This window comes from Monopterus albus, unplaced genomic scaffold, assembly GCF_001952655.1.
Source record: "Monopterus albus unplaced genomic scaffold, M_albus_1.0 scaffold136.1, whole genome shotgun sequence".
Lineage (NCBI taxonomy): Eukaryota > Metazoa > Chordata > Actinopteri > Synbranchiformes > Synbranchidae > Monopterus > Monopterus albus.
This window is the reverse complement of record NW_018128016.1, coordinates 577,485-605,201: the sequence shown is the minus strand read 5'-3', so window position 1 is coordinate 605,201 and position 27,717 is coordinate 577,485. Positions and strand designations below refer to the sequence as shown.

Genomic DNA, 27,717 nt, shown 5'->3' with positions numbered 1-27,717 from the left:
CCTTGGTGTAATTGATTTACCAGTAATTCGTCAACAATAGAATTATTCACTTCAGGGGTAGGACAACACAATAGGCAATTTTTTTTGGGAAATATTATGATTAATTCCCCCCCCCCACCAATCAGCATCTCTGATTGTGGCCCGAGTAAACAAAGAACAAAACCTGTTATGAAAAGACTCCTGCACATTCACCCAGCTGTGGTCAACCCCCGACTCCAGCTCCATCCTTAATGCAGACATGGAGCTTGTATCAATATTCTCATGTCATTCTCAGAAAGAAAGCAAAGAAACAGATTTTCCAAATGTATGGATGTGATTTTTGTAGTGAAGGTAAGACTTTATCTGGTTAGATCTATGTCTATGTCGTTTTATGTTGACCTGAATCTTGAACTCTGATCATTATCCACCTTGCACTTTAATCTTGAACTCCATCTTATTTATAGTTCACTTTTTATTGAATTTGCTTTAAAATCAATTTTATTTTTTGTCTTTTAATTCTTGTTTTTGTTTAATGTTTAATATATTATTTAAAGTATTTCCATGTTTTTTCTATAAAATGACAAAGTAATGAGCTACTCAAAAAACAGGAGAGAGGTTATTTGTGCCATTACGTTAAAATAGATGAGCATGTAAGAGCCCATAGATAAAACAAAAACAAATCTAAATGTGTTGCCACTGTGTGCTTCACAGCTGATTGTATGGAACAACCTCAGTTAATAACAAATCTTCTGTTAGTGTCATGAGAAAAACCAATTAAAAGCACTGTTTGTAATTCCAGCTGAATCTCTGAGACAATTAAAAACCTTTAGATTAATTACACAAACAGTCCCAAGGTCAGGTTTAACTCCGTCTGTGCTGATAACACTGGTAAATCTGCAGCTTTCTACAAGCAGTCTGAATAATTTCTTAGAAATATTAACAGGATGGAATAAATGTGCCTGAGAAGTCGATTAACAAATGATGTCCACTAAAACACCAGGCTGAGGTAATTCTGTGGGTGTAATCTGTGAGTAAAAATCATCACAGCTTTAAGTGTCTATTTAAAATCTGACGCCAGAGGCCTAAAGGGCTGTCAGTAATGATGAGGATGTTTAAACAGCCCATTAATTTAACATTACTCCATTGTCTTTAAGGAGCATAGATGATAATGATTGGTTACAGTCACATTAGGTCCTTTAAGTATGATTTTAACTTGCATAATGTTCTTACTGCTTTCAGAAGAAAGCTCAATACACCTAATCGATGAGAAGTTTCTGATTCAATCAGTGGCACTAATACTGTAATTATTTAATGATCAACATACAGAACTAAATAAGAGCTTAATTTGGACAGGGTTGACTAGGATCAACATGGTTGAAACTTGAAACTGTTGAATCCTGGATTCAAATCTGTGCGTTGTGAGCTGCGAGAGTCTTAATCAACTTGACTCAATTGCTGCCTTGCCTGAAGAGATGTTATTGTTCACTGCTATTCCTTTCTGGCACTGTTTTTGTATTAGTTATCCCTTCCTTCATAATGTTCTAGATAAAGATTCATACTCAACTTCTTTGCTTTGAATTACAGAAAAAGCATCACATACTGTTTCACCTAAATCATGAGGTGCATGGGAATCACTGTAAGACAAACAGCACCAAGATACATACCAGTAATTAGTGTTATGTTCTAGTTTAGGGGATGTTCTGTGAATGGACAAAAATGTACCTGGATTTGTTCAAAGGGGACCTCAAAGCTAAAGGACTCATTGTAGTAAGGGTTGAGGGTGTTCTTCTTGATTGTCGTCTTCTTCTTCTTCAGCCTCTTGCCGTTTTGCATCAGGTGGATCTTCGCATATGGATCTGCAAAAAAAATGGTTTTTACACTTCTTAGATAATAAACATGTAAAGATATTGTTTTGTATTTTTCTCTGATGGCCTGTCCTTGAGGGCAGCATACAAACATACTAACACATTATACAATTGATATGGTGAACATGTTAGCAAACAACCACCTATTTGCACATCCAGCAGACGGAGAGTATTAATGTGGAGTCATGTTTCTCCACTGTTCCTGAGAAAAGTATCGACCTCTTTAGCCACTAATTGCTCCGCTATCTTCACCAGCCACTAGTTCTGTTATTTCTTATTTGGTGCTGGGCAGGTAGCAGACACTGGGTTTATCAGATCTTTTTGCTGCCTGATGAAAGCAAGAGCCAAAAGAAGCAACGTTTCAGGCCGTTAAACCAAAACTGAAAGATGCTCAAATGCGCCAAGGAGCTGAGAGAACTGCAGTCGGGTGATAAATCTCTGTGGGCTTGTCACTACAAGCCATGCTTTTACAAACATCTAGTCATTTGATCCATCCATCCATCTATGTGAGGGCTGGAGCAAATCCAAGCCGACACCAGGTGAGAGGTGGGTAAACCCTGGACAAGCTGCCCGTCTATCACAGAGCTGGTAGACTCCACACTGAAGGTTCGAACCCAGAACCTCCTGGCTGTGAGGCAACAGTGCCAACCACTGCACCAAAAATATGAACTAAAGCAGCTATAAAGAAACCTTCAAAGCTATAAGATCACTGATTAAAACCAACAAAGCAAGTGGTTGGCAGTGATTATAAAGCAAGGCCATGAGAGTCCTGTGTGTTTACATCATTCAGTCACTCTTCTCCATTCAAGAGCCTCATTTTCATCTGTCCGAATGCCATCTCGAGCGGTACCCAAGTGCTCCACTCCATCATTCCTCATCCATTCTCTGGTAATCAGGTAGAGTGTGTGTCTGAACAGAAAACCACCCATTGCTTTCGTTTATGACGTGACACTACATCCTCTGATTTGTTTATGTTCTCCAAATTGTCATCAAAGTTAAATTGGATGAGAGGAGAGTTTGTGTCTTGGGCTTTGAGAGATAAGTGGGCACAAAGCAACTGCCTTTTCAAATCATGAAATAAATAGTTTTTAGCTTTAATTGGTCCATTAAAGAGACTAGGTGAGGCTGTCAATTTGAAAAGAGATCCTAATGTGTCCAACATACGGGCATTTGGAAAGTGTAATAGCTTCAACTGTGGGACACAGAGGATCCAAAAGATGAAAGAGGATTCAATAATTACTGTGATTCAAAGAATATGTACTCTTCTTATTCATTCCCTTAATTTTCATTAAATAGAATCCATAGCTGCAGTTGACCGGTGCTTCAGAAAGTCAGAAAATCATGTGACCAAGATGTATGCCTCACTCATTTGTGTTTCATTTGTCATCTGTGTCCAGTGACTGGACCAAACAATAGAAGCCAAATGTAAATTTTACTTATCATGAGCAAGTTTTAATTCAGTATTGGGTAGTTACAGCACAATATGTTACATGTCCATTGTTTTCTAGTTGACAGTAATCTTAAAACTCAGCATTTTTCAGGGCAACTATACTGTATATATTCACTAATGTGGGCAATTTAGAGTCTCCATTCAACCTAAGCAGCATGTCTTTGGACTGCGGGAAGAAGCCGGAGTAAACCCAAGCAAGCACGGGTAGAACACGCAAACTCCGCACAGAACGGTGACAAACCCGGAACCTTCTTGCTGTGAGGCCACAGCGCTAACCACCGGCAGTGATGATATAGCCCTGTGTGAACAAGTGTTTGCCCCCCTGTCAAAACACTGGTTTATCGCACCTGAGTTCAATTTCTCTAGCCACACCCAGGCCTGATTACTGCCACACCTGTTCGCAATCAAGAAATCACTTAAATAGGACCTGCCTGACAAAGTGAAGTAGACCAAAAGATCCTCAAAAGCTAGACATCATGCCGAGATCCAAAGAAATTCAAAACCAAATGAGAAAGAGAATAATTGAGCTCTATCAGTTTGGAAAAGGTTATAAAGCCATTTCTAAAGCTTTGGGACTGCAGCGAACCACAGTGAGAGCCATTATCCACAAATGGCGAAAACATGGAACAGTGGAGAACCTTCCCAGGAGTGGCCGGCCGACCAAAATTACCCCAAGAGCGCAGCGACAACTCATCCAAGAGGTCACAAAAGACCCCACAACAACATCCAAAGAACTGCAGGCCTCACTTGCCTCAGTTAAGGTGAGTGTTCATGACTCCACCATAAGAAAGAGACTGGGCAAAAATGGTTTGCATGGCAGAGTTCCAAGACGAAAACCACTGCTGAGCAAAAAGAACATAAAGGCTCGTCTCAGTTTTGCCAGAAAACATCTTGATGATCCCCAAGACTTTTGGGATAATAGTCTGTGGACAGAAGAGACACAAGTTGAACTTTTTGGAAGGTGTGTGTCCCATTATGTGTGGCGTATATGTAACACCGCATTTCAGAAAAAGAACATCATACCAACAGTAAAATATGGTGGTGGTAGTGTGATGGTCTGGGGCTGTTTTGCTGCTTCAGGCCCTGGAAGGCTTGCTGTGATAAATGGAACCATGAATTCTGCTGTGTACCAAAATATCCTGAAGGAGAATGTCCGGCCATCCGTTTGTGCCCTCAAGCTGAAGCGAACTTGGGTTCTGCAGCAGGACAATGATCCAAAGCACATCAGCAAGTCCACTTCTGAATGGCTGAAGAAAAACAACATGAAGACTTTGGAGTGGCCTAGTCAAAGTCCTGACCTGAATCCAATTGAGATGCTGTGGCATGACCTTAAAAAGGCAGTTCATGCCCGAAAACCTTCCAATGTGGCTGACTTACAACAATTCTGCCAAGATGAGTGGGCCAAAATTCCTCCACAGCGCTGTGGAAGACTCATGGCAAGTTATCGAAAACGCTTGATTGCAGTTGTTGCTGCTAAGGGTGGCCCAACCAGTTATTAGGTTTAGGGGGCAAACACTTATTCACACAGGGCTTTGTAGTTTTGGATTTTGTTTTCCCTTAATAATAAAAACCTTCATTTAAAAACTGCATGATGTGTTTACTTGTGTTATCTTTGACTAATATTTAAATTTGTTTGATGATCTGAAACATTACAGTATGACAAACATGCAAAAAGATAAGAAATCAGTAAGGGGGCAAATACTTTTTCACACCACTGTATGTATAAGGATACACTGGAAATACTAGTTTTAGAGTCTTAAAGTCAGCAGCACTAGCTCATTTTTTTGTCATCACGTTAGTAAATATGGCCTCACCAATCAACATGTAAAACAAAAAATTTGGGGGGACCAGCTAAATGGTTATTGCGTTATAAATGAATTAATATAAATAAAACAAATGAACACATAAACCCAGGGTGTAGTTTGCAGTGTGGAAAAAAATGTCGACCATATTGTTCAAAATTGTGGTTCCAAATGCGAACAGTGCATAATCACACTTAATGATCTCTGATTCAACTTTGTTCAAGCTACAGAGAAAAAAATGACTGAAAACCACTTTGTGTAATTTATCATTTAAGACAACATGCTGCTTGACAAAGACAAAAGCAAATAACCACAAGAATCTGAGAGATGCTAATGAGGTAGTCCCTTGTCTGAGGCTAACAATACCTAACTACTGAACCTCAGAGCTGTGCATTGGCATGAATAATTGGGAACCCATATACACAAAGTCTTTATTATGCTTCTTGTTTTTTGATGTGTGGGCTGCTCTTAAAAAAATCTGTTTTTAACTGGAACATTGCAGGATTTCTCACAACAGCAAATGCTGAATGAATGTTTCTCCCTTAATCTTTTATTCAGTTTAGGCAGATAAGGACCTGATTTTAAGACTTTATTTTAAGTGTTCTTTCTGGCTTTTGACTCCTTACCTGACTCCAAAGGAGAGCTGCACAAGAATTCCTATATGTCTAGACTGTCTGTTTATGCATAAATGGCAAATAAAAATCTTGTCTTGAACTGATTGTGGATTGGTACAGTCGCTGAGGACAAAATATAGAGTAAATCACACAAACAGAATAAGAGGGGGAAAAGCAGCAAAAATAAACAGATGACAGGGACATGAGTGAAACAGTAGCAGGCTCCTAATGGAGTGAGTGTCCATTATTACTCTCCTGCTGAGAACAGCCGAATGCTGGGATGATAGAAACAGTGAATGAGGATTGTGTTGTCACTCTGTGTAGAAATGAATACACGCAATAGTATCTAAATAAAGAAGCAAGTTTTTCACAGCGGTATGAACACTTTATACACTGCTTTCATTATAGAAATTTGGTCGACTAAACTTATAGTTCTGTTGGGTTTCTGCACAATCTCCCACAGCCTATACTGACGCCAAACTAATCTCTTTTACCTGTCACATCAAACTCACAGAGGGTAAAGAACGTCAAGAGCAAAAGCTGAGGAATCCTAGAGATTTACGTTTAAAAATTAGGTTAAAAAAGACAAATAAAAATATCTAAAATGTAAATTATCATCACCTTTTATGTTTGCTTTTTGGATTTTGTTTTAAAAAAGACAAAACAAAAAAAGCCCAACACCCTCTGAAGAGAGGTTTTCATGATATCCTCCATTGCATACAACTAGGCAGTGACTGCTACAACACGTCGGTACATCTCATGTATCTTCTTATACTGAATAAACACAATGTAACAGATGAATGGGACTAAACAAGATAACCCTTTCTCAGGCTGAAAAAAAAACCACCTGTGGCGCCACATCACTGCCATCCAGACGCCCTTATCTTTCTGGCCAGCAGATGAGAGTTTGGCATTATTGAGTTTTGGCAGGCTTGCTGTACCTCATATCCGGCCCCATTTTACCGTCTCATCCCAGACGGATGTAATTGCTCTTATTTTATAGATGAATGGCAGCAAGAGCACTTCCTCATATGTGTACAGCACAGAGGCTTGTCTTGTGCTGAGGGTTACTCATCTGAGTCCTGGATCTTAGCCATGGTTTTATGAGGTGATGCACTGTCAGCGCTCCATACATTTCTCCAGAAGATTAGAAGCGGCTTTCTGGATAAGTGATGAGCTCTAAGAGAAATCAGCTAGAGAGTTAAGTAGCGCTACTAAATCCGTCTGTGGTTAAAGTGGCTACTTATAGGTTGTGTTTCAAGATCTGAGCGATTGTCAGCTGTGAGTCATTTGGATTATTTTGGTGAGCCTGTCACAGCTGAAGCGACAGTACTTCATTACATGCACAAATGTGCAACACTGAACACAGAATTTGTTTCTTCCTCAAATAAATCCATATTAGTCCCGGCCGACCCGGGGCTGTTCTGTGTGGAGTCTGCATGTTCTCCCTGACCCTGTGTGGGTTCCCTCTGTGTACTCCGGCTTCCTCCCACAGTCCAATGACATGCAGCTTATGTTGACTGGAGACTCTAAATTGTCCAGAGGAGTGAGTGTGGTTGTAAGTGTCAGCCCTGTGATAGGCTGGCGATCTGCCTCTCCCCCAGTGTCAGCTGGGATTGGCTCCATCCTCCCTGTGACCCTCGGGAAGAAAAGCAGTATAGATCTTGGATGGATGGATATTTCCATATTCTCTGGCTACTGCACGTGCTGACATAATGAACACCAGCAGGATTAAATATAGCCTCGCTGTCATCTAAGCTTTCCTCCCATCATTTTGGATTTACAATGGTGGGTGCAGCCAGGGGTGACTGTCGGTTTAGTTTTACACACTCAGCTCAGCGGTGAATCACACACATACCACGCAAACACACAAGTTTACAGTGAAACTCTTCTCTAAAGCACACACCAACATAAACCGCCTCCACAAAGTCTGATCTCTGTGATACTGTATTGCACAATGAGAATTTTTATTATTAAAAAAAAGATTCAAAATCTCCCTGTAACTCATCTGCTTATTTATTATCTACACCTTTGAAGTTCTATATAATAAAGCAAAATTCTGACAAAATAAATTGTGCATTCCCTTATCACTTTCAAACTGCTTTATTGTCTCAGAGCCAGTTCATCAGCGTAATGATCCCTTTGGCCTGTTGCCTCACTGAAAGGGGAAAAACCTCTCAGTCTGACCAGCCAGAGGAACAAGACAAATAAACTCTCCAGCCAAGAGGCTTGATAGTGAGCTGGAGCACCGGGTCAGCCAGTGCGGCTTCATTACTGCCGACATAGCGCCTGTGTGCTTTGACAACTTCCCCCACAGTGGGCCATTACCTGGTTATGTGCTGCCTCACAGCCCTCCAGGAAATCTTCTGAGGTACAAAAGGCGGTGGGACAAAACACTTTTGCTACCACTGCCTCTATAAGCCCACATGTCCTCATTCTGAGACACTTAGCCTTTGTGTCCGACACACATTGGAGTCTAACTCACCTTTGATGGTGCAGGGATACGCTGTGGTAGCTTGAAATACTTTAAAATGCACTGTTATAAACAGACAATAAGTGAAATGTTTTCTACCTCACTGCACAACATAAGACGTTATCTGTAGGAGGTTGAAAGAGTTTTTCACTCAGTGATGACTTTCCACGCTGCTGCAATTACTGTCATTAAAAACTTACTTTCTAGTCTTTAGGCTGTTTTACCAGACTATAACATGCACCACCCACTGGAGTTTCAAAATTCTTTGAAGTTTGATTGCCTGCAACTCAACATAATGAATCTGCATTGTAACTATACATTGCCGTGGAGCGGGCTAAAGTGGAGAGAGGAGTGACTTGTCTGTAATGAGGCTGGGATTATTTTGAGACGACAGCTAAAGAGCATGGTGCCTGGTGTGTCACTGCAGTTAAGTAGCAACAATCCTGAGGAGCACCAAACGTCAGCTTTCAAAGCTACTTCTCAAAAGTCTGTTTTCGTACGAAACTCATCATCGAAGTGGGTTTCAAAGAATGTTTCATGAGGAGCAAATCAAAAGAATTATTTCTGATTATACATTGGTTAACGATAATACCCACATCTTCCTCTGTGAGCCATAATTAGGCATGGTAAACAGGATGACAATAGAGGAGAAGGCTGATCCCAGGCCATCAATTACTTGTCCTCCTCCTTAAGCTTTGCCTGAGCCGCCCTGCGAATGTAGGCTAATTATTGTTATTAAAGACCTGCCCCTTATTTCATCCAACTGCTACAGCTTCAAATTCATTCTCAGACCAGAGAAGCAACCAACACAAATCGAAACTCAGGGTTCAGGGTATATTCTGGTTGTGTGTAATTAGAAACCTGCACTGTGCTATTACTGTATGCTAATAATTCACCACGAGTGCAGACAGATAAAACATGCTTCAATTAAATGTAACATACAGTTCGAGGTGTCAGACTGTCTGGCTTCCCTACTTTCTCTTCTCTATGAGAGAGAAACCTGGCCTTCAAAGAGAACAAATTCACACTTTTTTCACACTGGCTAGTGAATGTGGCTGACAACTCAAAATGTTGACTATACCACAATGCAAATGGACACAGGTGAGAGCTAATGCTAGTAGCATAAATTGGCAGCGAGGGAGGGTTTTTTTCTGACAAATGGCTGCTCGCACTGGTCTGAAAGGGAGCTTTTAATGTGTGCTGTGTTACTGTACTGCAGAATGTTTAGGCTGATATGGAGAGACTGGGCTGTCAGGCAGAAAGCAAGTGGACCCAGGTGTATGGTAATTGTAGCAGAAAGAGTCGGGGTGGGAGGGAAGTGCACACTGGGGAATTTAAAATGAAACTGCTGAAGAAAGTCAAAGGAGAGGCGGGGGGAGGGAGAGAGGGGGCAGCTTATTGTGTGATTCTGTATTTGTGTCTTCAGTGTGTGCATGCAGGGCTCTGTGTGTCTGGTAAGATGAAAGTTGGATACTGGCCGGTCAATACTGCCTAGCTCCAGAATAATGAATTCAGTGCGATTTTGTTTACATAATGTATTGTATAATTGATCAATATTCCACTGATTGCCAAAGGGCAAACTCCAAGTCATTCTTATAATGAGTGTGCAGAATGGATTTAATAAAGTTTTGGTTAAAATCTGCTTCAGACTCTACCATGTCAACGTTGAGGCCTAGTGAGATCAAAGATGTAAAGGTGCAGCTTTAGCTTTTTTATCACTGAAACACTTGACAAGAGTAAAAGGAGGCGAATATGAACATTGAGTGTTGACAGACATGCCTCTCAATGCAAAGATCTGACCATGTCTAATGTAATGTCCAGAAAGAGGCAACAAATACTTGGGCTGAAAACTGTGTTTTGTTTGTCTGATAAATCTTCTGATGATTATCAATAATAGGATTTTGAGGGAAGACAAATTATACCGTTCAGCAGTCTTTGGTTCCTAAAACCGAGTCAGAGACGAACTGTAGTGTCGGATGTCTGCCTTTCTGTGCTCATATTATAAATGTATGGTTAGATTTAAAACTGGAATATGCACACAGCTGGCTCTGCTATGCACCTTTGCCCATGCTGCTGAGTTGACTTGCTCCCACAGGAAATACAGTTTTAAAAAGAGATTTCTTCATTTCTGCTTCACAGTGCAACAATAAAACTATTGTGTGGAAATTAAGAATAACGCTGCAAACCCACACTGGCCTTTTGTAGTGCCATGGGAACATCTGTCCTTCTTTGACTGACAGACAGGAATACAGATGGGTGGCAAATGTAAGGAAAACCCAACATAAAGGTGCTGGGCCATTAGAACTATGCACTGACATTGACTCTCCAAATCTCTGAACTCTATTGGAGGGATTAACGTCATTTTCCCAAAAGATATTCCCTCGTGGTGTTTTGATGATGGTGCTGGAAGCGCTATCTAACATGTCCCTCCAACTTCTCCCACAGGTGTTCAACTGGGTTGAGACCTGGTGACTGTAAAGGCCACAGCATATGACTTGTTTTTAATTCTCATCAAACCATTCAGTGACCCCACATGTCAGTCCAAAACTGGGCTAACAAAGCACTAATGTTACACAAAGCTCAAATTTCCCCCAAATTAAAATCATATCAACTCAACCCAAAGGCAAAATCATGACCATGCTAATGGTCGCTAATGTTACCAAAACAAGCACGTCAGCTTTAGATGCTAATGCGTGTAGAAGGAAGAACCCACATCTAAATCAAATTTGAGTCCTTTGGCTGCTTTTAACACACTAACATCTGGACTGACTATCAAAACAGAGGGCAGAAAAGCAGGACTAACAACAGAAGGGCTGTAGGCAGCACTGTCATGGAGGGGGGAGTATAGTTGAGAGACAGTATGTCCTGTTCCACTTTAACTTTATTTATCAATGTGTAAAATCATAGTTAATGCACCTTTAATAATTTGTTTTTGGAGAAAACCCTTGCCAATGTCCTCTTTTTTTCTATGACAAATGTAATTGTGACCAGTGATGTGTTTTGGTGGTTGGCAAATTGATTGCTGTAATGCACGTATAATTACACCCTGTCAGAGGGAAAGTCATGCACACCCTCCTCACCTGACAAGCCTCCCACATCCATTTTCTTGAGGTTTTTGGCCTCGAGGATGACCACGGTCAGCTTGCCAGCAGTGGGAACGTATCTCAGAGAGAAGCAGATATCACCCAGCTTCTCTTGCTGTGGGAGAGTCAGAGACATCACAGAGGTGAGAACAGTTCTAACAGCAAATCCAAATTTACTGCATCACATGCTCATAGCAGATGTTCACAGAGAAGCTAGATGTGGAGGGAAATAGCTCAAATTCCCTCTAAAGCACATCAGAAAGCCTTCAGTTAAACAAACCTGAAAAGTGGCTTTGCCTTTTCCAGTATACTGATGTTTAGTTCTCCTCTCCACAAAAAAAAGACAGTTTTTAATGTTGAAACCTTTTAGTACCAGTGTGTCTGTATGGAATGTACATAACAAACTGAAAGAGGTGTTCATAATGGCTTTATGTGCATACAGTTTTGTGCTCACTGCTTTCCATTTGCAGAACATGCACAAACTACATGGATAATTCAGTAATTAGTGTGTAACTGTAAAACAAAAATATGTCAGTATAGAAATAAGAAACAAGGAGTCCACATGTTATTAAGTGAATATAATGACATTTATGTAGCAGTGCTTTCTGTCACAAATGATGAGATGCATTAGTAGAAAAAAGTATCTGATTTGAAATCAAAGAAAAAACACTGAACACTGTCCTTGCATCAGTGTGACTTGACCTTTTGCATCACTCTGAAGAAATCCCACTGGAAAGATGATTTAAGCTGCAGTATATCAGTACTGCTAGTGGTGATTTTTAAAACTATGTCAACTAATAATCACCTGCAAATTATTATAGTCAAAAAGTCTCCTGCATTTTTGTAATGTCATTAGTGTGATGACATGGACAGATATAATAAGAAGTGCTTTATTACAGCACAACAACCGTAATAACACTTATAAATCATGATAAAAATCAATAGATAGATGGAGTCCAATTTTTAGAGAGAAATTTGCATGCAGAAATGTTTTCTAAGATAGTGCATGAAATTCCAAAGTGATTCAGGTTTCAGGAGAAGCTGTTAACAGGGCTAGTCATTGTGTGTCTGTGGTCTCTTTGTGTAAATTGACTCATAATTTTAAAATGCACAAGCAGAGAGCAGAAATGATGACAAAAACCCTGCTCAGCTGTGCCACCATGTAACCCGGGAAACTCAGGTGCAGCAGGTTAATTATGTGAAATCATTTACTTCCAGATTTCTGCTGAATAAATATAATGATTAGTTAACAATCAATTTAAGTAAATTACAATACAAGAGACTAAAAATATTAGCTAGTACTACCACAACCAATGGCAGTCACAATAGAATATTTACACTGTTACAGCAACATCTATTTAACACAAACTCAAATGTACTATAATATACAGAGTGTAATAAAAGATTTTATAGATCTGGTACAAGTGAAATACTCAAAGAACCTATTAAAGTTCTTTTCCATGGTACAAAAAAAGGTCCACCATATGTTTAATATCTCTGAGTCTGAGCTTCAGTTATAGCTAATCAATAGTACAAAGTGTTCTTGCATGTTTTCAATCTTCTACTATGGATTTTGTCTCTTGTTTTGCTTTGAATTGGCTCCCATGTTTGTTTGTCACTCTTCACTTTGCCAGAACAGCACTACAATCAATCCAGCGTTTGACACAAATCACTAGCACAACGTAGCCTCATTAGCATACGCCGAACAGAGGAGAATTCATATCGTTGCCATATCTTTAATCAACACGGGAACAGACACAGTCAGTAACGCTCACTCAGGTCACACCCGCTGTACACGTGTCCATTTTGAACAGAGATTGCAAATCAGAAGCAAACGGACCTGAATATCGACCTTCGTTTCAATCAAAGCCCATTTCCTCATGCAGAAACACTGTGCTGGAAAAATCTCTGGTGCGCTTTGTATTAAAGATCCCATGCATTTCATTTTATTTATGAACTACCCTGAATGGTAGTTGTGCAATAAAATCAACAACTAATTAGTCTTAGTTTGATGCTAAGGGTTCAGTTTTAATCAGCATAAACACATGCTCCCCTGGAGGCCAGTGAAAGAGTGAGCGATGGGTAATTCTGCCTAATGAGAGCAGTGACCGGGCTCTTTAATATATTTTTTATATTCACCTGTGAAAGGCCAACTACTGCCTTTTCAATTTAAAGAGCATTGTCATCACTTTCTACTTCATACTTGACCTTAAAAGTAAAGAGGAGTGTACAGGTGGTACAGGTGAAGAATCATGTTGAATTTGATTCATTCTGCTGCCTTTTCACTGGGCTCACTGCTTTAAGACTTTTTCCTGACAGAGCTGTTTTTTCTTTGTGCATTTGGACTGATAAGCGGAGTCATTCTAGAACTTTCTTTGCTTTATATAGTATATATTTGAAGCTAGTGGCCCCCAACCACTAAAGCCTGCAAAGAATCGCTCCAGTGTCTCAAGCCTTGCATTAAATCTTTAGGTGCAGCTGTGTGACTGAACCCTAATTGGAGTATAGTGATTCCCTGCAACTCAAACAGCACCATGAGCCAGCACTGCTATAGTTAACCTTTAAATCAAACCACCTTGATGCTATAAGTGAGTTTCCCATGGCAACACGTGCTATATGCCATGACATTTACCATGAAAATTGAATCTCCTGAACTGTTGCCTGGAAAGTCACACTTCTATTAACTGAAGGGGAAGTGTGGACATCTGATTAAGTGACATTTCCAAGATTGCTGGATTACATCAGCTACGGCACCACGGTTGTGGTTCAACCACAAATGGCTTGCTGAACACGGCAAAATAATCACTATGCTATCACTTGTGCAATAAAAATGTTCTTATTATTGTAAAAGCAGCTGCTAAATGTCCAAATCTGACCCTTGGAGCAGATTTGACAGGAGACAGGTGTCACAAAATGATTTCAAATTTACTCGTTTCCCTGGTTATGAGGAGTGTTCAAGGTGTGTGGGCCTGCATGCTGCCTAAGCCTTACCTCCTCCTTCTCAGCGCTCTGCAGATCCCGCCACTCCTCTGTTACGTGGCTGAAGTCTACCTTATTCATGGGCACCTTGATGTCACCGATGGCATCGTGTTTGGAGAAGCGGTCAAAATCATAGACCGTCATTATCAGCGTCTTCCCACCAAGCTCTACATAGGGGACCTAAGGAAGGTGACAAAGGATAAGAAAGGGTTCAAAACACAAGAAAGAAAAAAGAGGCAAAACATAGGCAGCTTACCCAAATACACGGGCCTCTCGTGTTGATCTCTACCATTTAAATAATGGCATGTTTTAAAGACATTGTGATATTTCTGCAGGTTTGTTTAGAGCTGTCTCACAGAAAAGGCCCATATGCATGTATCCAAAGAGAATGTCAATGCTGGAGCTTCTTGTCAAGATCAACAGCCAGTTAGCACGTTTTCAGAAGAAAAAGTGATGAAATATGTTTGAGTAAACACGCAGAGGTAGAAAATCCTCCTTCTTGTCTGTTTCTCTTTAGGTTAGTTAACATTAGCTGCAAGTAACTCTCTTTGTCAAGCCTATAATCATCTTAGTGACTGAGAGACACTCAACTTCTCAGTGTTTGTAGGACCATGGTATGTGCTACTGTTGTGTAAGACTGCAATCTACTGAACTGTGTATTCTCAGTTTTTCAGTCTCATAAACTTCAGTTTGATCTGATCATCCCTGGACCTCAACAGAAAAAGTTCATCTTGTATCTAATCTGAAGTTAATTACATGTCAAGCCGAGTCAGATTTGTGTGATGTTGTTAGTCCCCTGCCCTGACAGATGGTGTTATCAGGTCTACATGGATAAAAGACAGAGGAGGCAGTACTTGGGATCCTTGATTGCCTTCAATTTTGGGACAAGTTATTAAATGGAAACAAAGCACTAAATGCAAAAATGAGAGCAAGGGAGTGATTAGAGTCATTGCTTTGTCCTTGACATTATCTCAGAGAATTGTCGTTTATTCTTGACAGTGTCACCGCTGTTATAATTGCCTGTCCTGCTTTTTCCCCCAAAATGTATCACAGATTTGGAATTAAGTATTACAAAAACACACAAACCTGGTACTGAGATTTATATCACATCACATTATGCTTAACTTACACCTGCGCTCTTCATACGGATGAATAAGAAAACTTTCTCCACTGCTGAGCAACAGCCATGCATCCATTATGGCTGAGGCAGGCCAGGGTGTAGCGGTGCATCTGCCTGTGTTAATCCCAATCACATTGAGCACCAGTGTGCATATCTGCAGCACTTCATCATAAATTAGCTTTTCGTAAATATATTTTTGTGCTGTCACTGTTTTGTGTGTGTGTGTGTGTGTGTGTGTGTGTGTGTGTGTGTGTGAGAGATATTCTGTCAGGAGCTTGTTAATGTGCCAGCTGCTTGCTGTCTCCGCACCTTTCCAGTATTCATGACGGCATGCAAATCAGAGTGTCGGTGGAACCAAACGATCTCCAGCTACAAAAACATGCACAAATGTTTTTGAGCATTTGCTGGTTGCAAATAAAATTAAACTTTTAATATACCTTGAAAGTGAACTGCTCATTGAAGACAGGATTGAGGGTCTTCCTGTGCACCTTGGTCTCAAACTTCTTCTTCTTATCAGGCAGCAGGTAGACCTTGACATATGGGTCAGATGTGCCGCCCATGTCCATAGCAGGCAGCTCTGCAGCCTGGATGATCCCCACTATGAGCTAAAAGAGCAAGATGAAGGACAGGCAGGTGAGGGAAGGTGAGGCTGTTCACTACAGCAAATTATCATAGCTCGCATCTCCATCCCACCAACATTATTACAAGGAAATGAGTAGTTGTTAAAGGAATGGCTATAAATATTTCTTAATCATTGTTCTAAGCCCTTGAGGAACAATGGATTTTTAATCACTTCTTGTCTTTTGATATCACTATGAATCAGTCCTTTGCTTAAAGATAAATAAGTGTCATTTTTATGAGATATGTCACCAATATTAGAAGGTTGTGTCAACAGAGCCTTAAAGTGGCCGAGGAGATGGTAAAGGTCAGGATGTGTCAGACTTGGAATGAGAGGACTGCTTTTCTTTACAGAAGGCTGATAATTGATAAACACAATGGGGTGCCAGGGAAGCTGATTGACCTGCCAGTCAGAGCCTCTGCTCAACAGCCTCTCAGGAGGCCCTGCTAGTCAGTCAATCACCTTCCAATCAGGCAGCCATCAAGCAGCAATCTGGAGGCTGACCAGGGCACTCAGCCATAGGAGTGGCATGGGTTTACTGTGTGGAGCTACCAGTGATGCACTGGTAAATAAAGTGGGAAACAGTGGCCTCCAGTTGGTAATAAACATGAGGCAAATAACCAACAATGTGAAGGAAAATCAATTTTAAGATAGTCTAACATTTCTCAGAAGAAAAAATGATCTGAAAGCTCTGAGTTAAATCTGTGGTTGGGGCAAAGTAACATTGAAATGGAAAAAGCACTTAATGTAAAAAAATAAATAAAAACAAATGTAGTCGAGCTAAGCATCAAAGAGTCTATGGACTAGCTTTTAATGAGCTTTAACCATTTCATATAGTTGTCTTCAGACAAGTCTGTACAGAGATTAAACCTGTTGACAGGTAAGCCCAGTCACTTTTACAGCTTCACCAACAGCACGTTAGCTTAAAGGTCAGCAAAAGCATGTTTACCCCATCGCTTACATCTTGATCTTGGGAATTCGAAAGGGGAATTCTGACCAGATGATCTAAGTGCTCCAGCATGTCGGGGAAGTTGTAATAATCCCATGAAATAAATAGGGGCTAGGCCACTGGGGAGTTTACAATCTTTTCTAAAATATGCTGGCTACAGTGAAATGATCGTGTCTGGATGTGCTTGTTAAAAGGCGAGAAGCAGCATTTTGTACCAGTTGGAGATGAGAGAGGGCAGACTGACTGACTCCAACATACAGTGTAGTCATATCACACTAACTTGGTTTGGCAGTTAGCCCAGCAGACCTTTCAACATGAAGAAAAACATTAACATGTAGATATCTAGCTAATAAGAGAGTTAGCTTCTAGGCTAAATTGATGCATTTGAAAGCTTTTAATAACCACAAGATAAAATTAGAAGCTGGGAGCAGACAAGTATCAACCCAGGGAAGTACTGTAAGGTACACTTGCACCTAATGGTAGTTAGATTCTAGTAAGAAAAGGTGTTCATGATGGGATGATGTAGTGTTGATTACCCAGGGTCAGTGTACTGTGAATGTTCCACATATACACACATATGCAAAAACACACTAACAAACACCATACATGACAAAGACATGGTGGAAAGTACAGGACATCTTAGATGAATCATCTGCACCCCAGGTTATGCACAGCCTTTCCTTGACATTACCCAGCTGCTACTGTGATATGTGATCCTGTCATGATTTCAGTGGATCACTTTGGCATAAACATTATTTCTGTAGCTTACTCACTCCAAAATAATTCCACACCTCAGAAGACAAACAGACAATGTACAATTATTCTAGCTGTCATTTACCTGAAGAGAAATGTGACCATGTTTTGCACTGTACTGCTGTGAAGCCTCGCTTGGGTTTTGAGTGTAGCAATTTATTCTTGCGTGCTGTCCTGATTTCTAGCCGTTTGTCAGCACAGTCTGTGGCAGATACAGCGTGTCACACCATCTTTACTAGGAGAGGCACTGATGCTTGAGAGCAGAGAAGAGCAGGAAAGGGTCGAAAATGTTGATATGTATTTTGCTGCATCAGCTAAATGTATTTTTCCCAAGGCGGTATGACACTACACCTGATGTTCACATCAAAATGGAAGGAGGAGTTTTTCAGAACTCATTAAGAACACCTTTGGTTCAAAATCATCTTAGTCCCCAACCGAAAGTCTTCTACAGAATTCACTTAGATTTTCTCATTTTCTCAAAATTGGCTGAAGTGGAAGGAGAGACCTCTTCAATTACAATAATTGAGTAATTTGGTGTTATATGGTAATTTTCCAGCTGCTACCATTTCATTTTAACTGGTAGTACTTGTATGTGCAGCATCTACTCTGCACAGAGCTACAACTACTGATCATTTTCATTATCAATTAATCAAAAGATCACATTTTTGATTCTTCATTTACTAATAAAATGTCATACCATGTCTACAGTTGGTTGTTGTTACATCACTTAGGCCAGATTATATACTGCTTATAAACTCACTGGTCACCTTATTAGGTACACCTGCACAATTGTATGTATTTCAAGGCAACACTTTCACTTTAACATCTGTGTTTATGAAGCTCAGTTTTTAGTGAAACTGTCATAAATGTATAAATTCAATTATATCTTTATTATTGAGTTTATAGTTAAAGGTGCTGTTGTACTGGACTGCATTATATTCAGAAGTGTTCCTAATATTGGGGCTGGGGAGGACAAAAATATAAAGACAACTCAAAATATAATGTAGTCCAGTATAACACCACCTTTAACCATGACCTCAATAATAAACATATTAAATTGGTACATTTATAAACATTGCACCAAAAACTGAAAAATCTTGAGCTTCATAAACACAAATGTTAAGGCATTGATCTCATTATATCTCCATGCTGCCCAGAGGATGACTCCTAATGACTCTGGTGATCCCCGACTTTTGACATCAGTGGTTTTTATGGTTTTGTGTGCTTTTTTAATGAAATATCTCAACAACTATTGGATGGATTGTCATGAAATTTCATAAACACATTCATATTTCCCCCAGGTTGAGCTGCATTAACACTGTCAAGCTCTTAACCATTTTATGTGGTGTCATCATTGGGTCAGAATATAAATTTGTCACCTATTAAATTTGATCAGCTATCTTCAAAAGGAGATATTCTGATCAGTATCAGCTGTTCTGATTAACCACTAACTAATATATGTTATCATGCTAATGTGCTGAACTAAGATAGTGAACAGGGTAAATAATACAAAAATTATATGTACTTAACATCATAACGTTAGTGCTGTCATTTGCGAGCAGGCTAGTATGCTGACACACACGACATCACGCATGTCTGCTGACACATTTAGCTCATGGCACCGCTACATCCACTTGCATCTTTCCAGAGCTGCCAGCATGGCCCTGGACTTTTGGTCTTATGGATGAATCATTTAGTTTAAAAAATGTCCAAAGCTGACCAGAAGTCTCCAGAGCCAAAGGTGATGTTTTCAAATAACTCGGTTTGTCCAGCTATCAGGCCAAAATCCAAAGAGAGCCCATTTGCCATGACAAGCTGCAAATCCTGACATTTGATTTAAATAATAAATGAATAATCCAAAACATTTTTATTTTGCTTTTGGGACAAATTATAGCCACTATCTAAGATTCTAAACAACTGACTAATGGACCATTACAGCCCGACATGAAAAGCAAAAACACCCATGGCTGTGTGTTTGCACATCTGTGTGGATGTCTCTGTTTAACTAAGGACTTGGCCCTATCACAGCAGAGAGCTGCTGGTATTAACCTCTCTGTTACTCTTCAGTCCAGTGAGCAGCACGCTGACCAGAGTCAAGTTGGTGATCCAGCCTTTGGCATGTTATCTTGGGAGGTTTTGTCCCAGTGCATCTGGGCTCTGCTGTGACTCCACCATCCTCTTCCTGACTATTATTTACCGCAGCATCTTGGTGTGTTACTTCATAAATGAACTGTAGAGGGGAAATTCTTAACATGTTTTGCTAACAATTTAGAAATTCACATACTCCGATTGGACACAACGCATCAGGCCTGCTCTGGACCTGTGACAAGAGCAATGAATATAGAAATGGTGCTAAAAGTAGGAATTCATAAATTCCTTCCTGCTGTCCTGAGAGTGCTCTTTGTGGTTCATTTACTGTGTATCTATCTGATAAAGGCACATCATCACTTCCTGATTGATTTGGATCTTTTACACAACCTTTTGTCTCATTAATGTATAAACTTGGGGTTGTACAGATTAGTCGACTAGTCAACTAGTTGACTTCACTACATAGAACTGACCTTTTCAACATGACGCTGACTAGTCACTGACCATGGGATTTTATCAACAGCCTTACCTGATGTAGCAAAGGCTATTGATGTGGCACAGCAAGTAGTCAGTCATTTTTGCCACTTGACAACCTCTGTCTTGAAGAAACTCCTGGAAAAGCTGGCTGCAAATGCCAATAAAATCCAAACCGACTGCCCAGTCAGGTGGAATTCCATTCTTGTCATGCTTGATTGCCTGTTAGCTGTGCAGTCTGTCCTCGCTGATGAAACTATCACCAAACCAAGTGTCCAAAAGCCATTAGCAATGAGAGTGTCACAGTGGGAGCTGGTGGAACAGTAGCCTGGTCACCATCTGCACAGTAGAAAGTACCGGTCACATCTCCCAGAGACAGTCAGGACATGGCTGTGCGCCACACTTAACTGAGATGGGTGAAGAAACCACACGCACAAATGCAATATCAACCACTTAGTCACCACCTTTAATGCCTTTTCTCTTGTAAAAGTAAATCTTGATGTTTTAACCCATTCTACTGAAGCTTGTCCTGGTGTATTCTGACCTCTTTTTCTCCTCGTTCTGGTGCGCCAAGTATTAGCCTGCTCACTACTGCCAGCTGGTGGCTGGGGGACATCCAATTCAACTGGTTCAGTGACCTAGAGAACCTATTAAAGCTGGGGGGTTTGATGACATCATCACAGACTAGTCAATGTCAATGTGACTTTCTAAACAAAAAGATTGACTCTAAGTAATTGGAAGTTGTGCAACACCCAGTATAAACCCAGTGCCATCATCACCAGGGGCCATAGCTATTTGTAGCAATTAATGGACAGAAAAAGCATGAGGATCTGAAATTAATCTGGATGTATTTTCCCAATCAGCCTGATCACCTTGACTTGGTCTTTGTTCACACACCCTAGCAGGAGAATCCCAATTCCCTTATCATTCCTCAGTCCTCACTTGATGTGGAAGATGTTCTGGTCTGCCATGATGATTGACATCCCAGAGCTCTTTTTTCTGCTCTGAGGAGTGAGGAGGCTGCCTGGAGGAGCTATAACTGTGAATACATGAGTGTATCCCTTGCAGAAGTCTGTTTTGGATTGACATGCCCCTTTATTGAAAATTTGTTTGTGACTGGATGCTTCACATGAAGGTTTGGAGGAAAGGGCGTCAGTTAAAACGTGTTTCCTCGGTTCCTCTTTCCTCGCAGATTGTCCTTGCATCTTTTCCTTCCATCTTAAAGGGGCAGGACTAAGACACAAGGAAAAGATGCAAGCGAGAGAAATGTGGACGTGATTAGGGTAACTGGGATTCACTTAGTGTGTCCTTCATTTTCTTAGCCGAATGGGACTTATATACCAATTCATGCTGTTCAAGCAATAAAATTTCACCTCATCAAAATGTAAGGAAAATATGATAAACAGCAGCTTCACTCCCTAATGGTGGTCAAAGAAAATCACCCCACAACTAGGTAACACTTGTTCTCTGTAATGCCAGCTACTTAGGAAAAAAGGACACACCGCCTTTACTTTCAAAAGGAACCTATATCCAACTGTTTACCTGTTCTTGTTGAGCAGTTCTAGGCGTTCACTGCCTCAAAGCCTGAGGATTACATTTCCTAAAAGCCACTGTGGCCATCACTGAGCTGAAAGTGGGTCAGAGGAATAGGTGTCCAGGGCTGCATGGTGTGAGAGGCAGTGAGCTGAGCCTGGCTTCTCTGAGGTCACTGTCATAAAGCATGAAAACTGTCATCCATTCATTAAACGTTAGCTCCACTGTCGAGCCTATTACCGGTGTAATCAAGAACCTCATCCAGAGACCTGTCACTGCCTCCCAACTACATGACGGATCAACTCTGTGAAAGGTATACTGTCCACATAATATCCCCTTTTCATGAAATGACTCAATAATACTTTTTTTTCTCTAAAAGACATAAGGGTCTGATTGACTGCTCACCAATGATGATGTCTGCACCTTTGAATGAGCATCATTACTGACTCCGTAGTCTATATAGTGATCAATACGGCACAGGTTAAGTACTAAGAATGATTGAATATTGACCAGTGACTATTGATGCAAAGAGCAAGAAAGCGTTCTTGTACCAATTAAAGCTGTTTTGGGGGCAAATAAGCGAGTTGTACCTATGCAAGTGTGTATAGCAGCAGTTAGTGTTACTGTCTAATCTCAGGCTGTCAGTTCTGATTATAACGTGGAGTTAGCTAGCCCAGCACTCTGTTCACACACCGTGTCTATTATCTGTCACACAACATCTGGTGCCAGGAAGCTGATATGCTTCCTCATTCTGCTTTTTAAAACTCAGTCGCTGGAAAAAATAAAGCAGATGGATATCTACAGGGGCTGTTTTCAATGAAGCAGAAAGAAGGAAACGTATTCAGAGATGAACGAAGCCCCAACAGTGTAGTGTATCTTTTACAAAGCTCAATAGTAAATGCACAAACCCGACCACCATGAGATCCCTGTGAGAGTACTCTCAAGCATCAGTGACCAAATTGTGTTTACAGGGGTGGTAATGCAACAAAAGGAAAATGTTGTGCAAAACCTGGGTTGGGCCCTGTTTGTCTCTGTAGAGATGAAAAGTTGGACCACCTCAGAGGTTGGGTGTGACCATACTTACAAAGGAGGATCTTTTGCAACAGTGACACACACACACAGATTAGGAGAACAGATCCTTACCATATTCTCTGTGAAATTGTAATCCAGGGAGTACTGTAATTTGCCCAGTTTCTGGTCCTCTTTGGGCTCAGGCTCCTTCTCCATTTCAGTCAGCCCTGTCTCTGCATCCTCCTCATCCTTCAAGGCCTGAAGGAGACACCCACCAACAGTCAGTGTCGCCTGTGTGTCGTTGGCGCTAGCACCCAGCCAGCCGTTCCCCACCCAGGTCGTGCCAGTGGACCTACTCCTGTAAAAGCTGCCACTTGTTTTATCAAGTATAGGGGGAAACAGGGGAAGCAAGCACTAAAACTCCATAGCAGTTAACACCAGGACATGCTCTGTGATGCATTACAGCCCCAGGCCTCGTCCTCTGATGATGCTTTTCTATCAATCTCTGGGTGTTTCTGTCTAAAGGGAGGAAAGATCAAATGATGGTGCCAGAGATGAGAGTGGGCAGGCATTAGAGAAAGAAAGGGTAGAAAGATATAGAAAGAAGATAGATAAAGGAAGGAGATGCTTCTGGAAAAGATCACAGTAAGACAATTCCCCTTGATGTTATTTCAGGCAGATCAAGTCTCTGGCAAAAACACATATCAGTTGGGAAGTGTCTGAAGTGGCAGAGAGTGAGAAGTGATGCTGCCCTTTTCTCTAGCCTGGCAGTGAGGTGAGGGTAGCAGGTGGTCGAAGAGTCAAAGACTAGTTCTCAAGGTCATTCATTCAGCATGAAACGTTCCCTTCCACGATGTGTCTTTTGTTAGGCATGCAGAGCATTCTCCGTCAGACAAACCGGTGCTCTCGCGTGATTCCCCATTCCCAAATCTGGTTACGCCCTCAGACATACAGTCACTGTCATCATAAGCTAAAGCTTTAATGTTAACCCCTGTGCCGATGGCAGCTAGAAGCATCATGCTAGCGGTGAGTGGGTGGGTGATGCTAAAAGAGGTTGTAATGTACATTGGAGCCTGCCCCTACTAGTCTGTCAAGTTGCTCATGTGAAAGCGAAAGGCTGAACAACACTGATTGGTTTTAAAATTTCCCACTGAGCCACTTGGGCTCTGCCTTTTGCAAATGATTTTTAGGGTTTTTTTGCAAAACATAAAAGAGGAAAAAGCGGAGTGGGTGACTGAAGAAATAGAAACCCTGTACTGTATCATTTGACATGAGGTTTATCCAATGTTTATGCAGCTGTGCTGCAGGACAGGAATGATTGGCTTCATCTGCGCAGTGGTGGAAAGTAACAAAGTACAAGTTGTCTGTTACTGTACTTAAGTAGATTTAATTTTGGCTACTTTGACTACTACTCCATCTAAGAGCATCTAAGAGCAAATATACTTTCTACTCTACATTTCTAAACAAAGTTGAGTTACACGTTAAAATCACATTTCACAATACAGCACTTAAAAAAAAATGAAAACAAATCACTAGAGAGACAGGAATTGCTTCACTAAAATAATAAGTGGAGGTATGTGTGGCGTTAGTTCCTCTTTCCTTAAGAAAGAGCAGGACACATTTTAACTGGTGATAACTCGCCCAAGATGGATGCAGGACAAGTTACCATCGTCCGACTGATAGTCGCCACCTGTGGCCTTATAAGAGATATTTGACATTTTAGGTTCCAAAAATGACTCATGGAGATTCTGTTGCCTTCTTTGTCTCCCTTGAAAGCATGAAAACTGGCTTTTAAAAATTTGCCGTCCATCGAAAATAATCTAAATACATTTACTTACTTGAGTATTTTCATTTTCTGCTACTTCACTGCATCTTAGAGGAAAATATTGTACTTTGTACTGCACTACTGCCTTAATTTAGTAATTACTTTCAGAATCAGATCAATAAACAAAACCCAGTATAATCATAAGACTTTTTTGATTCCTGGTAAGAAATTCACAAGCTACCTAGCAGTAATTTCATTCATAAGCAGGAAAAGTAGTTCAAATGAGCTCCACCTTCACCAGCTGCAACATTAGTGATGGACATGATAATACGTAAATAATTAGAACCCAATAATATGATATACTGTACATATGAAATAATAAAATGTAAAATGTGCCAATCTGCATAAAATTACTTTTACTTTTGGTACCTTAAGTATTTTTTGTCCTTTTAATTAAGCGGCATTTTGATTGTAGTACTTTTACTTGTAACCGAGTGTTTTTATACTGTAGGATTTCTACTTAAGTAAAGAATTTGAGTATGTCTTCCACCACTGCATCTGAATGCAAATGCTTTGTGTCTGAACAGTTTCCTTTACTTTGCCTGTTTTCAGAGGAACATTTACTTGTACAGCATTTCAGTCACTGTCTGTTTATGCACTGCCACTTGTTTGCACTTCAAGATTCAATTACTAGGAGACTTAGGCACAGGAATCAGCGTGGTTCAACCTTGTCAATGCGCACCCAAGTGTTTTTCTCATATATATATGTGCATACGCAGGTTGTACACACATATATACTGTACAGTAGATATACATGTACTGTATGCATAGTTACATATATTTGGTTCTATGGGAGCAAGTTGTATTCAGGAGGCTATAAAAAACATTAGAGCAGCAGGCTTAAGAAGATCCAACAGCAATTAGGAACCTACCGCCAGTGACCATCCCGAACAGTCATCAGACACAACACAGATAAGGAGGACATAGAAGGAAGAGACACAAATTAAAACAACCACACACAGGAGTTAAAACACCAGAGTCTGGGCACACCAGGAGAAATGACTGCTTGCCTTGGACATGGCAGATACACTGATCTCAGAGCTAAGCTTATCAAAGTGACCGATAACCGAGATCATATTTTGATTAGCGCATATTTAAAAATAAAACTGGACTGCACAAAGGAAGTGAAAATATTGGAAATTAATGAAAAAACTCATCTGCAGTTATTTAATCAGACCTGCTGGTTGTTACAGCTCCCCCCTTATTACAGTATATAAGAAAATGAATGAGTTTTTAACTTGTAAGTCTTAATTTAAGCTTTCTCCTACAATAAGTAAGTCAAGTGAAGTACAAAAAAATGTCAGTAGTTTCTGTCTATGGATCCAATTCACCTCTGATAGCAGAAGTGTTGCTGCAAATTAAACACACTTGATTCCAAGGATCACAGTGTAATGATGTTCTGCTGGAGTTTGCCAGCTCCGTGTAAAATGTCAGCATTTCATAGCTTTTCATTCTGTACTTCTGCAAGGTACAGTAGCGTCAAATTGCTCCCATTTGTTGATCATTTGGTGATGTCATTTCTCTGGGTGGATACCACTTCATTACACGGCAAACGCTACTCACACGCTTCAACAAGTGAGCAGGTCCTCATAGGACAAAAAGAAACACTCACAGGAACAAAAAGTAGGAGAAAAGAGAAACTCTTCAACCTGAAGCCATTTCACATGACTTTCATTAACTCTCCTGCAATTAATTACACTGTATTAATTTTAAATATTAGATTCATTTTAAGTGATACTGTATGCATCTCTTTGGCAACAGCAAGTACATAATATATTCAAAACATACAGTACAGTATCTGCCACTGCATATAAAGTGTCTGACAACCATAACTGCAGTAAAAATATAAATAGAAGTATGTTGAAGACTGCAAAAAACATAAGAAACATTAAACATTATAAGGCATGTTTTGGGACACATCATAGTCCATTTCTAGCACACTGTCATGCACAGAGGGTGCAGCAAAAGATAAACATTTTGGGAGTGTGTTGCCTGTATTGAGCATCATTTTTCTGAATTTTAAGCAACAATAGTTTAAAGTCTTTACCTCGATTTTGGCTCCATCCTTGACATCCTTCATGTTGATGGCATTTTTGCCCTTGTCTTTGCCCTTCTTTTTGTTTTTCTTCTTGAATATGCATTTTTTGCAGATGCAGAAGCAGCATGCTAAGACCAGGATGATCGCCACGAAGGCAATAGAGACAATGGCCCATGATGGCACTGGGGACAGAGCAATCAGGAAAAGTTAAATTAGTCTTCTGGAAGAAAATAAAACTGTGCCTTACAGAGAAGAAAACTGGACAGATGCAACATTTGAACCAAAACTGCAAAATGTTGTGATTATACCAACTGACAGGTGCGATAAAAGAGGATGTGTGTGTCTGCAGAGCTGGAACACCAGATCAGCACCTAAGCCAACACTGGGTTCATCAAGAAGTGGCAGACTCCTAACAATTGATCCCGTCTAGCAGGACAAGACCCAACTGTATGGCTTCAGCCAATTTTGTGGAAGTAACCGATGTTGGCATTTTCCACGTGCCATTTAAACAAAAGATTCTCAGACAGCTGACACTTTCACGGCAATCACGGGCAACATAAAACGTGTGGCACTGAGAGCAGTGGTAATTTTGCAGGGTGTGCTTGAGAAGCTTTAACAGAGGTACCACCATGACAAGCCAATGATGCAGTAAAACCTAACAGATCACTGTTCATTGTTCACATACTCCCGGTTCAGACATTACCTGTGGAAATAGTATGAAATTAGTCTTTTGTGTTGACATTTAAGTCTGAGAATTTTTCACAGATAGGCTGCACTTTTAGACTGGTACTCTTCTGAAAGGTAGAGCTGCTCAGCCTAATCAGAGGTTATCAAACAAAGTCAGAACTGATGTATTTATTAACATTTACATCACATTTCTGTCAGTTCTTCTAAGCTGCATATAACAATATTGCCTAATAATCCACCCATTCAATATTTATACCACTTATCAAGCAGCAGACATGGATGGATGAGTTAACCAGTTAAAATTTATTTTATAACTAACATTACTTCAAGAAATGCAGTTCCATTTTTTTGGAATAAAATTGTTTATAAAATGAA

At 40.4% G+C, this 27,717-nt stretch overlaps 1 protein-coding gene across 1 annotated transcript in view; it reads right to left on the bottom strand.

Annotated features, from left to right (window-relative positions):
* Positions 1–27,717, bottom strand: part of syt1a (synaptotagmin Ia) — a gene marked incomplete at its 5' end in the record, with an annotated part of 40,958 nt that overhangs the window by 1,762 nt on the left and 11,479 nt on the right. The window contains 6 exons of the mRNA XM_020613644.1: positions 1,702–1,835; positions 11,264–11,381; positions 14,258–14,425; positions 15,803–15,970; positions 22,925–23,050; positions 26,665–26,837. Of these exons, the coding sequence (XP_020469300.1) occupies positions 1,702–1,835; positions 11,264–11,381; positions 14,258–14,425; positions 15,803–15,970; positions 22,925–23,050; positions 26,665–26,837 (887 nt within the window). The remainder of the gene's footprint in view (positions 1–1,701; positions 1,836–11,263; positions 11,382–14,257; positions 14,426–15,802; positions 15,971–22,924; positions 23,051–26,664; positions 26,838–27,717) is intronic.